The 13,017-nt window shown below is 31.5% G+C and overlaps 2 protein-coding genes across 4 annotated transcripts; one reads left to right on the top strand and one right to left on the bottom strand.

Moving 5' to 3' along the window:
- The first annotated feature begins 1,867 nt into the window (after nucleotides 1–1,867).
- Nucleotides 1,868–4,097, top strand: LOC114308605 (alpha-1,3-arabinosyltransferase XAT3). The gene is made up of 3 exons (XM_028254211.2): nucleotides 1,868–2,379; nucleotides 2,512–2,619; nucleotides 2,736–4,097. Exons 1-3 carry the CDS (start codon nucleotides 2,268–2,270, stop codon nucleotides 3,905–3,907), a joined length of 1,392 nt encoding a protein of 463 aa, XP_028110012.2. The 5' UTR covers nucleotides 1,868–2,267; the 3' UTR covers nucleotides 3,908–4,097.
- Nucleotides 4,098–4,385: 288 nt separating this feature from the next.
- LOC114308606 (ribonuclease 3-like protein 2) lies at nucleotides 4,386–9,009 on the bottom strand. Of its 3 annotated transcripts, none has more exons than XM_028254212.2 (4): nucleotides 8,350–9,009; nucleotides 6,602–6,754; nucleotides 5,967–6,343; nucleotides 4,386–4,678 (listed from the first exon to the last, which is right to left on the bottom strand). In XM_028254212.2, the coding sequence occupies exons 1-4, from the start codon at nucleotides 8,731–8,733 to the stop codon at nucleotides 4,498–4,500; spliced, it is 1,095 nt and encodes a 364-aa protein (XP_028110013.1). In that variant the 5' UTR covers nucleotides 8,734–9,009; the 3' UTR covers nucleotides 4,386–4,497. The 3 variants fall into 3 exon arrangements, with proteins under 3 accessions (XP_028110013.1, XP_028110015.1, XP_028110016.1); XM_028254214.2 differs by having other exon boundaries at nucleotides 5,967–6,295; nucleotides 8,350–8,938; XM_028254215.2 differs by lacking the exon at nucleotides 6,602–6,754 and having other exon boundaries at nucleotides 8,350–8,904.
- Between the last annotated feature and the right edge of the window lie 4,008 nt (nucleotides 9,010–13,017).

Raw genomic sequence — 13,017 nt, 5'->3', positions numbered from 1 at the left:
AAAGTTAAAAAGTTAACACTATTCATCAAAAGTCAACAATTACGGCTGCACAACTCCCAATTCAAATTTTTCCCTACAAATCAATTTTTACAATTTTTTATTACACATTTTTCAATAAAAAGTCAAAAAGTTAACCCAAACATCCATATTTTCAACCTCAATTTTTTAGTCCAAAAAGACAAAAAGTGCACTTTTTTAGTCTTCCCAAACTTGCCTTATTATTACGTAGAAAGAAGCGGACAAACTTACAATTCACGGAACAAACGAGGCAAAGACACAAGTAATCTTTAACAGGGTTCAAAGTTGAGATCATTTACCATTGATATCTTACACAATATTGCCAACCGAAACTCAACTATAAAAAGTTATTCAGAATATCTTATAGTTATATATAGATCTTGTACTAAATAAATTTAATCTCTAATGCACAATAACCCATTCAAAAAAATCTGGTTGATTTTGTTTGACTCTTAAACTTGTTTCATATCTTATAATATTCACTCTTTTTTTATCCCCTCTTAAGAGAGTCGGTTTTAATATTGAATTTGAATTATCTCAAGTTTTTAATATTGAATTTGAATTATCTCAAGTTAAGATCAACTTGAGAGAACATAAACATTTGAGCTTGGTGCATCCATTTTGGGTTGACCTCAGTTTCACTTCCGAAAATTTATTAAATAAAATATTCATTAAAAAAATTAAAATGATTGTTGAATTATATTTGTACTATAAAAAATAATAGATTGTCTTAAAATTATAGTTATAGTTTGTTTTTTAAATGAATATTCTCAAGTGAACGGTTCAAAATATCAAGATCAACCTCAAAAGAAACCCATCAAATCTAAACGCTCTTTCAATTCGATCTAATCTTAATAAATCCAAACCCTTTGATATTTTTATAAAGTTGTGTTTAGTTACATTTTCAAATCATTTTGAATGAAAATTTCAAAAAAACTTGTTTGGTTTACAAATTTTGAAAAATTATTTTCAAATTGTTCTCTCTTTCCTCTCTCCTTATGTCACATCTTATACATCAATTAACCACTTTTTCTCTTTCTCATCTCTCATTTTCCAACATTCTACACATTAATCAATCAATTTTTTTTTCTCACACCAATTTATTCCGCTGCACAAAAAAACTACAAATCATCTAAAATTTATTTTCAAAATATACAACCAAACAAGTTTTTAAATTTTACAAAATCTTTCAAAAAAAAATTTCTTTCAAAATTGATTTTCAAAACTAAACCAAACGGAGCAGTTATCATCACCATTTTTTTTTTTTTGCACATGAGAGAAAATCACACCTACCAGGGAAATCCACATTTATTTCATTATATATTCGTAATTCATTTTTGCGATTTAATTTTATATGCATAAATTTATTTATTTATTTAGATTGATGAACGCGAAAACGAAACATACTTGGGAGAACAAGCGGCCTCAGCAGACACAGGCTGATCTAAAGAGGGAGGAACTTCTTCCATCTAAATCTCTGAAACTTGAATCTTCAAGATCAACAGCCATCCTAGCAAGACAGAATATTTTCGTTTTATTTTTGGACGGTACTCTCCAATATTATTATATACACTATATAAATAATAAATCTGTGGCCAGCATATAATACGCATGCAAAAAATATATATATACACCAACATGCCTCCTCGTGAAGCTGATTAAATTATTTATCATTGTTAAATATATAATTAAGCCCTAGTCACCACTGTACAAAAAATGATTCTCGAGTAGTTACCAAAAATATGCTTTAGCAATTGTTCAGCTCGAGCTTTCGTATGGATCATTGAACGAATTAAATTAATCGGGGTAGGAAAAAAAATTAAAAAGAGGACAAACCATGACAGTAGGGAAACGATGGACAAGAAGAAACAGCAATGCATAGTCTTCAACCAAAATTGACTAAGCATCTCCATATACTTATTTCTTAAATAAAGAAACCAAATTTAAGACTTTTTTTAAAGAGTGTTAAATTTTAAAGTCAAATTTGAATAACCTACTCCTCGAATTGGACTATTAAAACTTGCTTAAGATTGACTCAAAAGGTAGAGTAGAGCTTAAATGCATTTTGAAACTTGCTAATTATCACTTGCCATCCTACTTTTGATTTTGGTGCTCAAAAGGACAAACCAATAAGGTTGGTGGTTAAGCTCGACTATAACAAACAATACTTTCAAGTAGAGGGTTGGCCATCTGCTTTGCACTTGAATAGACATGCAAGAAGTTTGAGCAGGTTTTGGGATTGGTGTAGGATGGAGGAGCCCAGAAGGCTGGTCTTCAGTGCAACTCCACTGATCTGCTTGCTTCTTCTCCCTTTGCTCTACACTGTATTTTTCAGATCAAATGCTGTTCCATTTGATCAATGTAACAATTAGTATATGTTTGTTGTTGCATTCAATGAAATATTTGCAGACTTGTCTAACCTAATTCTATGATTTAATGAACTTTTTTCTTACCAACCCACTGACTTGGTTGATTTGATTGTGAATATGGTAGGGAAGCAACAGTTATCATCTTGGAGTGGCTATGGCAACACCAGAGAGGTTGGTGAAGCCGTGGAAGATCAACAAGAGCTGAATTCTGTCTTGAGAAGACTCGTAAGAGGTTCTCATCTTTTCTGCACATTTTTTTAAAATCTAAAACCAAATAATAGACCAAGATTATATTTTTACCTCTCCAATTACTTATGTTGTAAAATGCTATTTGATGTATGCGAACAGGTGATGATCGAATCCAACTTGACGCCACCGGACTTGCTTGCCATTCTGACCTTCACACCGATGTCTGTGTTTCCAATAGACCAGTACGGATTGATCTTCGCACGATGACAGTTTACGCACCACACAGTTTCAGTGAAAGTATGCCCAAAGCCAATCGCATAGTCCGGCCATATGCAAGGAAAGAAGATAAAACCGCCATGGATTTAGTTTCACCGGTGCAAATACTGCAGGGAAACATCACACTTCCAGCTTGTCACCATACCCATTACGTCCCGGCCATCATCTTCTCATCCGGTGGCTTCATAGGAAACTTATTCCATGAATTCAATGAAATCATCATCCCTCTGTTCATCACATCTCACCACTTCCGATCTCGCTTAAGCTTTATCATCACCGATTTCAGGCCTTGGTTCGTTAGAAGATATTCCCAGATTCTGGCCCACCTGTCTCATTACGAAACTATTAATCCAGCTGTAAATGGAACTGTGCATTGCTTTCCAGGAGCTGTTGTCGGGCTTCACTACCACGACAATCTCGCCTTGAACACCACTGCCATACCTGGAGGGTACTCTATGTCTGATTTCAGGCAGCAGTTTCTCAGAGAAGCATATAATCTGAAGAGACAGAACTTGACAGAGACGGAAAGGCCGGTGTTGATTCTTATATCGCGTTCGAAGACAAGAATGTTTCTGAATGAAGATGACATGGTGAGGATGATGGAAGAACTAGGCTTCAGAGTTGTTATCACATTGCCTCACAGAATGTCCAATTTCAGCAAGTTTGCAAAGGAGTTGAACTCATGCAGTGTGCTTGTCGGTGCCCATGGTGCTGGGCTTACAAATGCCCTATTCTTGCCCCCGGGGGCTGTCTTGCTGCAAGTGGTGCCGCTGGGGCTAGATTGGGCCTCAACCCACTACTTTGGCAGACCAGCCAGCGAAATGGGCTTGCAATATGTAGAGTACAAGATTGAACCAGAAGAAAGCTCTCTCCTCGAGCTGTACGGCCGAGAACACCCTGTGATCACTAATCCGGCATCATTATTCTTGAAAGGCTACAAAGTTGCCAGGGCTGTGTATATTGACAGGCAGAATCTGAATATCAATCTCACAAGGTTTAGGGAGACTCTTGTTCAAGCACTTCGACTTCTTGGACACTCAGCTACTATGGCTTGAAGAAACCAATTTCTGTGATCATCTTTCTTGTTTTTCCAGTGAAGATCCAATCAAGTACAAAGAGAAATTTGTGTTATTTGGAAGAGAAATAAATGATAAAACATAGGCATGTATAAAATATTTATTCATCCATGTTAGTATTTGTTCTGAAAAGCAGTTGGCAATCTATTTAGACATTCAGATCCAGAAACATCCTGTTGACACAGGTTCAAGCCACAGAAACCACGTCTCCAAAAATAGGATTAAGACTGCATATATCTTTCCCTGTTCAACACCTACTTTAGTAAGAATCTCATGCACCGAGTCACCCTTTTTAGGCTTATAAGATAGTAGAATCTATGCATGCAAACGAAAACTGGAAACAATTATTAGCTCTTGTACACTAAGACATCCTACAGAATCCAAATCAAATGCATATCTACAGCAAAAATCTAAATATTAACTCTGCATTACAGTGCAGCGATTTCCAGATCACACCTTAAGAACTGAGGGAGTCAATCTGAAATTATAAGATCAAATTTGGTCGAAATTATACAATAACACATCTCCATATTTTAAATTCTTAATATGAACACAAGAACATTTATAATCTAAATATTTGTATATTTAGATTCTTGTAACCCTCGAATCATCAACGAAGCAGCAGAGTTTTCTGCGTCTTTAACTCTCGACTTCTCATCCCCTGCCACAAATAGCACACCGTCCACGGTTCCCATCTGAACTGAACATATAAATTTCCTTTCATGAGCAGGGCCGACCTCTCTCTCAATTCTGCAACCCACAGAAAAAGAATATTAGGAATTGATTTGTACATGAGAGAGATGGCAAAGTGCTCAAGTTTAATGATCTGAATTATTTCAAAAGCCAGAACATGAAAAAACTTAATCACGTAATTGATCAATGAACCAGCTCGATGCCCTTTACCCAAAAACTTTAACTCGCTAAGATGACCCATTAGAATTTGAAATGGATACAATCTGCATAACACGAGAATTTTCTTCCCACTTTCATCTTTCAAGTCAACAATTTGGCTTTGGGCAGCATACATTTTTTTATGCAGATCTGTTATGCACATACATCTAAGCAAATGAACCCCAAAGAAACAACAGCAAAGCAAAGCATTGACAAGAAGTTAAACTATAAACAACTAAAAAAACATCTTATGCCATATTAATAGTCTATCTAATTTCGGTTAACAACAGCAAAGCAAAGCATTGACAAGAAGATAACTATATAAAACTAAAATATGTATCTGTGAAGTTTCACTCCGAACATTGGTTTTAATAATTCTAAAATCTCCAAGCCATGAGCTTGAGTCAAATGTTTTTATTTTTAATCCTAGTTACTACACAGTTCTAGGAGTCAAGATAAACATCTATAATTCTAGTGCAAAACAAGCTTAGGAATGATTTAGTCAGCTTAAGCATTTTCAAGTCACAATGAACTGTCGCAGTTATATAAAACACACAGCAAATGAGCAAGAAAGTACACAAGTTCATCAGCTTCTAAATCAAGCAACTTGATTTTTCATCTATGATGGACTACCTAGGAACAACCACTGATTTTTCAATTCTTAATTACATAAGATTTTTCAAGCCCAAACTCTTATTACATTCATAGAATGATAGAGTATGCTTATAATGATGTTGTCGAGATATCACGGGTCTCTTCGCTAGAATTAAAAACCTTCCACATGTTCGATGAAACATATCCTACATTGTTGGGCACCAAACAGGAACACAATTTGTGCTTCCATGCAAACACTAAATGGAAAGTAAGCAACTTACTAGGCAGACAATAAACCCTTGAAGAGTCATACTCAAAACCATTGATATATGTATTAGCAATCCAATCGTATAACACTCCGTTAATAACTCTATTAATGTAACAGCCCCATGTAAAAAAATATAGCTAAAATGTGCAAGAAAAATGTAGTCCTAGATAAGCAATTCATGTTTGGATAGTTTTCTGAATTTATTGACTTGAATAGCTTTAAAAGCCAAAAACTTGAACCATGTAAAAAATTGGAAGAAATTTAGCTCAGTAAAGACATTCTTACCGATAACTTGGTTTCGGCCATCGCTTCTTGCCACAAAGCTCATGTAACTTCTGCTTCGCTCCTTCAATCTCATTTGTTCCACTAGAACCGCAGTAAATGTCAACACTCATTTTGTCATTGCTTTTACCATGAGATAACTTGTCCAAAGCTGCCTTTGCGGCATGAAGCTTTGCGTTTTCCTTCTGCTCAGAAGACCTTGAGGTAATAAATTTCCCATCTACATAAACACTGGCAATGTTCTTCTCTCCTTTCCTCCAATGCCTGATATCCACATGCTTGCCGTCTTTTTGGCACAACTCAAAAAGCATAGTCACTGGTTGTGGCTGTTCCTGGAGGACGTCCAGGGTAACTATAGGCTCCAATAGATGTCTAAAGATCTAATATAAGATAAGTAAAAAGAACAAGAATCAACAAGTAGAAAACGAAAAAAAAGAAGCTTTGAGGTGCCATAAGTATTGTCTAATTTAGAATAGAGGAACCTCCACCCAAATTGAGCTACATTTAAGCGTGGCAAATCAAATGCTTGCAGAATTTCAATCAAATCTAATTGAAAAAGAACAACGATTTTTTTTTAACTTATATTTTTCTTCAATTTATATAATCAGAATCGGACAGAGAAGACAGTAATTACACACCACCCAAAGAGCTTCCAAATCAAATTTACAATCAACATATATAGCTGCTGCAACAGACTCAACAATGTCAGCCAAAACCTTTGGTGCTTTGACCATTCCTCCATGCACCACCTTATCATCCTCCTGTTCCACTGCCAGTGCAAAATCTCTCACCTAAAGAAAATCAAGAACCCATTTTTTTCACACATAACATCACAATTATTTACACATACATAATATGTATAAGATTAAGCATTCCTCCACTCTTGACAATACAGTCCCCTCCGCGTGACCTATTCTGATGACAAGCTCGATTCATTTTCTTGATTATTTATAAAAATAAAAATAAAAAAATCAAATTAATCCAATTGTGCTTGTCTATCTATGATAAATTAGATGATTATGATAATCTGAGAGCACAAGAAAAGTGCCCAAATTTTTATTTTTTTATTTTTGAAAAAGACAATACACTTTTAACTCATTTCAAAACACATTTCACATATTTTAAATTTCTTTTTTTAACTTAAAATTTTTTCAAAACACCTTTTACACAAATTACAATATTGAACAATGTAAAGCTCAGTGAAAGCGAAAAGGCAAGGAAAGAAAAGGAAAATATACTTTCATACAAGCATTTGTCTAGGACAAAAGGGAAAGATAAACTCTCCCACTCCAGTCTTTGCTGTTCTTACATAATTTGAATTCTCTTATATTTTTTACAATAAATTAAAAACTTATTACTAGTTATTAGGGATGAGGAACAGATATTCCGATCCGTCCAAACCGATCAAACTGAACCGATCCGCTATATTTTGGATAGATGCGTGATGATAAGCAAACGGTTGCGGATTGATTTTTTTTCTAATCCGCCTAATTTTGGACAGATGATAGATTTGAGATCCTTTGGCCGCAATCGAACCGCCGAACCGCCAACACCACTAGTAATTTGTAAAACTTTGTATATTCAATTTGTTTACATATTTTGTTTGTGTTTTCAATCAAAAAAATTTTTTTTAGATATTTTGTTATGTTTTCAATTTGAAAATCCTTTTATTAAATGGTAAGGGTTAATATTTGATATTTTTGTGTGAAAAATATAAGGCTTAGTTTTGTCATTTTAAAAAAAAAATCAAATTAAATAGTTTTTGAATAAAAAAAGTAATGAAATAATTTTGATAATATATGATTTTTTTTATATGTATTTATTATTCGTATTTGACAATTTAATTGATAGTCTTTTGATTATGTTGAGTTGGATTGTTATTAAAAAAAAATCTTGACAAGATATTGTATTATGTTCAAAAAGTTTAAACCGTCAAACCGATTCGCATCCATCCGTCAATCCGCTCAATTTGTATTCGTCAATTCGGTGGATGAATGCGGATTGATTTTTTCCAATCCGCTCATCCGGAAGACGGATTAAAAGTTTTCCGGCCGCAAACAAACTGCGATCACCCCTGATAGTTATCATGCCAATATGATTTGAAGGAAAAAAAACAACAAAAACAAAAAAGCAACTTCATTGTAGTTTCTATTACTTCCATACCAATCAAAACTCAGAAAAAGTTCCACTTTTGTTCTTTCCCTCACTTTCCATCACTTTCAACCCTAATCAAACTTGGCATTTGACATCGAATAAATTTAATTTTGTTCAATCACAATGTATACTAACACTATACAGTATCAAGAAAATAATCGTATCCGATCATCACATAGCTGAACTGGTGAGAAATTGAATCCATATGCATTAACAATTATGTATATAGTACCTTCTCATCAAGAGCGGCGGCATTGTGGCGGACATAGCGGTGGAGGCCGTGGCGGACGGCGACGCGGGCGAGTTTCTCGGTGCTGATGTTGGCGGCGCGGAGGAGAGAGAGCTGGCCGGGATCAAGGTCAGGGTAGGCGAGGAACACGAAATTGGAGATGGCGAGGCCCAAGGCGGCGTCGCCAATGAACTCAAGTCGCTGGTAAGAGGCCGAATCGGTGTAGGAAGAGTGAGTCAGAGCCTCCTCCAAGAGCTTCTTGTCCTTGAACTGGTAGTTCAGAAGCCGTTCCACCGCCCTAACCGAATCGGCTATGTCTACTATGTACTCATCCTCTTCGCCGCCGTCCACGGCGTACGTGTACGGCACGATCTCGTAGCTCCCCATGTTTGTTTTGAATCGCTGAGATTTCAGAGAGAGAGAGAGAGAGAGAGAAGAGAGAATTGGAAGATGGAGAAAGACGAAGGGAGAACAGGGCTTTTGAAGTAAAGAAGAGTGGTGTGCTGTTTTTTAAATTGAAATTTGGTGACAAATTATAATGGACATGCTTGTCTCCTCTCTGGCTCGTTTGCTAATTTGGCTATTTTATTTTAATTGATTATTATTATTTTTTTTTTTTACTATTTTGGTCCTGATGCAGCGGAATACGAATTAGATATCATTCAAGTAGATGAAAAGGTTTTCGAATTCATAAGAAAAAAATGACTTTAAATTTATAAAGAAATTTTTTTTTTAATATTATTAATTAAATAATCAATTACATAGGCTCATAGAGTCATTTATAATAAATTAAACTCAATACTTATAAGAAAAAGTAATTCTAAAATAAATTAAGAAACTTAATTCAATACAAATAAGGAAACTTAAGAGAATAGGAAATTAAAATTCTAAATTATTTAAAATTCTAATCAAAATCTAATTCTAAAATAATAAAATTAATAAATAATATATCAAAAATATTAAAACTAAAAATATAAAAAAATTTAAAATCTTGTCCTGGTTCTGTTTAAAACTAGATTATTTTGGTTAATTTTTTAATTATTTTAATCTAACTAAAAAAATTATATTTAGAATGATAGTTAGTTTTTTTTTTTTGTAATTAATTTGATGATTAGAAGAGAAAAAATAAAATGATTATAATTTGTATGTGACATTTTATTTTATTTATTATTTTGATTTTTTTTTTTTTAACCTGAACCCCACTTCCTAAACACCCCTTTTATGAGATGGAAAAAATTGTATTTGAGATGATTTGTGAATTTTTTATAATTAAATAAATAATTGTAAAAGAAAAAGTAATTAAAAAATAAAAATAAAAATAAACGCTTTCCATCACTACAAATTATCACATATATTTTTTTAAATGATATATATTTTTTTAAGTAAAAAAAAAAAAATACTCTTGCCTTGGGAGATAATGATTATTCAAAGTTGGTCTGGGATATAGGTTGGTTTTTTAGTTATTTTAATTTAGGGTTAAAAAGTTTTATTTGGGATAAATTTTTTTGACTTCTTCAATTTTTGTAAGAAAAAAATAAAATACTTATAAATTAAAGGATAAATTATAAATACATTCTCTGAGATTTGCTTAAAATACGAATTGCCTCCTGTAATTTAGAAAATTACAAATATCCCTCTATCAGAATTTTTTATTTAACAGAATTAATTAAAAAAGTAAAATTTTTAACTATTCACCTATACAATAATAAAATTATCTGAATTATTAATTGAAATAAAATTTTAATATTATTAAAAATTATTAATTAACTTGATGATTTATTAATAAAATGACTTATTTGTTATGAAATTAGAAACTTTAAGGGGTATAATGTAATTTATAAAAACACAAAAGATAATTTATAATTTAAGTAAATCTTAAAAGTGTATTTATAATTTATTCTAAATTAAATGTGATAATTTATTTTATTTAATTAAATTAATTTATTTTATTTTATGTAACTATTTTAACCCAATATTATTCCCAAACAAACTCTCAAAGGTATGTCATATCATGCTGAATAATTTGTCAGTAACCATTCCGTGTAATTTTGTATAGATTTGAGCCGGGTGTTTTTCATGTGTCAGTGATATTCGCTTTGCTATAAATTCAAACAAGTAAAATAAAAAAACTTGACGTTCTGGGTTGGTCCCATACATGGTACAGTAATAAGTTTCAGAGCATTTATAATGGTCAAAGTTATAGTAATAAGTTTTAGAGCATTTATAATGGTCAAGGTTATAATTAGCGGTTTTTTTTAAAAAAAAAAAGTTAGTAAAAAATTGATTTAAAAATATTAAAGACTTTGAAAATTTTATTAAATATTTGATATAAATGTGGCATTACATGAGATTTGTATTATATGGATCTCATACTTACGTGAGATATTTGATAGAATTTTTGATAAAATTTTTAGAATATCTAGCATTATTAAAATTGGTTTTTTGATTTTAGTGACTTTTTTATTTTTTTGTGTAAAAAAAATAGAGAGGTGATATGATTTAAAAAAGTCAAAAAATCAAAAAGTTAGCTTTTTATTGCCTTTCCAAAACGCCCCTTAGTGTGTTTGGTTTGAATTTTTCGAATTAAGCTTTTTAAAAATTGAGTTTTTTGTTTTTCATATTTTTTGTTTTTAAGTAAATATTTTAAAACTTTTAAGCATTGTTTTACTTTTTTAGATGTATCTTATTTAGATGTGTCTAAAAGGTAAACATATTTGTGAAAAAATATTTTAAAAGATTAATAAATACTCAAAAATATTAAAAATATATTGAAATTTTATTTTTATTTTTTTGTATTTTTGATATTTAGTGAATTTTAAAAGATTTTTTTCACAAAAATTATACTTTTTAAGTGTATTTATGTTAAGTGTGTCTAAAAATTAAAAAAATTGCTTAAAATATTAAAAAAATTAGAAAGTAGAATTTTCTAAAAAGTATTTTTAGAAAACTCAAACCAAACAAGTCATTATTATAGTTTGGTAATAAATAATAAAAAATAATATAATTATAGTAATAGTATTTCAATAGGTAAATGTCATTTTTATAGAACTAAACATAAAAAATGATGTGTTTAGGACGACCAATTAGATGATTGGCCGGATGAATGCTCCGTCATCATCTAGCCAGTCATTTCGAATACAACAGTTTCTGTGTTTGGTTCTGTAAAAATTTGATTTTATAAAAATTTATCTGTTTTGCTGAGAGGAAAACAATTAGTTTTGACTGAGTTAGAATATATAGCAAAATTTGTGGCAAATTTGGCACAAGTTTTAGCATTTGTCAAATTTGACAACAACCATATTCACCATTAGAGCTCTATTTTTCAACCGTTGCTGTTATAGAATAGCAATAGCATCTCCAATGACAAACCATTGGAGATGTACTTAATAGTTGAATTTAGAGTTCATTTGATATGTATTAAAATAGCACATATTATTAAAAGTTAGTGATAGTAACATTGTTGTTAAAAATAATTTTTTATGACAATTTTTTACATATATAATTAAAAATTGGCAATTAATAACTTTTTTTGTCACGATTTATATAAATTGTCGTTAAAACTTACAATTAATGACATTCTTCTGTGACGAATTTTTCGAATTATTGCTGAAACTATCGTTAAAATTTATAATTAGTGATATTTTTTGTGACAATATTCAATCTGTCACTGAAAATTAATAATTTGTGATTTTTTTTAATAGTGTTTGATGAAAAATGCTATTAATTATCACGGGATCTATTGAGTAATAAGTTCACCTATTAGGACCTACACATAAGTATCCGCTAACTTTTTGGGCCAAATCACAAGAAATTTCTTTCTTGTGAATTCCCTAGTTCCGGTATGAATCGCCTACTTTTGACCATATCGATGAGGGAATTAATCAAGATATACGTAAATTGGTTTGAGCACCTTTTACCATTAAATCAAAAAAAAATTAATAAATAATTTTTTTTTCATATTTTAAATTTAGAACAAATTTTTACCAATTGTTCCACGTTAAAAATTTTAACAAATCTTTTAGTAGAGTATTTAGCATTTTTCTTTGTGATAAATACATGTGGTATCTTAATTTGTTATAAGGTTAAAATTTTAGAATCATTCTTTTCTGTTAAAATTATAAGGGACAATTTAGAGTGTTGTTATTATCATTCCATAAATTATTTTGGACCCTTAATTTTTAGTCCTTTTTTTATTATAATAATAACCTCAAATAAAATTACTATAAAAGATATCACTAATTTTGGGACACCCCATCTCACAATTAAACCTACACAATTAAATCCACCTCCATCACCACTCATCCATCTTCCCCAAATCCCACCTTCAAAACCTACCCACCATCAATATCTTGAAAATCATTTGGTGGCAATATTTCGGCAGTAACGGTGGCAATCATTTGATTACCTACACTTTTCTGACAATGACAATGAGTGGAAGTTTGTCTAGCAACCACAACTCTATAAGACGAGAGGAGTACAACAATAAAAACATAGAGGAGGTTCATAACTTTGATGTTATTCTTGATTATTATAAAAGTGAAGCACCCTCGTGAGTCTAAGGTATGATTTGATTTGTGATGCTCTTATGCTTTTATTTGTGAAGTTCTTTCTTGTGAGTTTAAGCACAATTTGCTATCTTTGAGAGGTATTGATTACTGACTTGGTTGTCGG

Source organism: Camellia sinensis, chromosome 8 (assembly GCF_055761805.1).
Source record: "Camellia sinensis isolate YWXY chromosome 8, ASM5576180v1, whole genome shotgun sequence".
Classification (NCBI taxonomy): domain Eukaryota; kingdom Viridiplantae; phylum Streptophyta; class Magnoliopsida; order Ericales; family Theaceae; genus Camellia; species Camellia sinensis.
The sequence above is the reverse complement of the archived record's forward strand: the minus strand, read 5'-3'. Positions and strand labels throughout refer to the sequence as shown.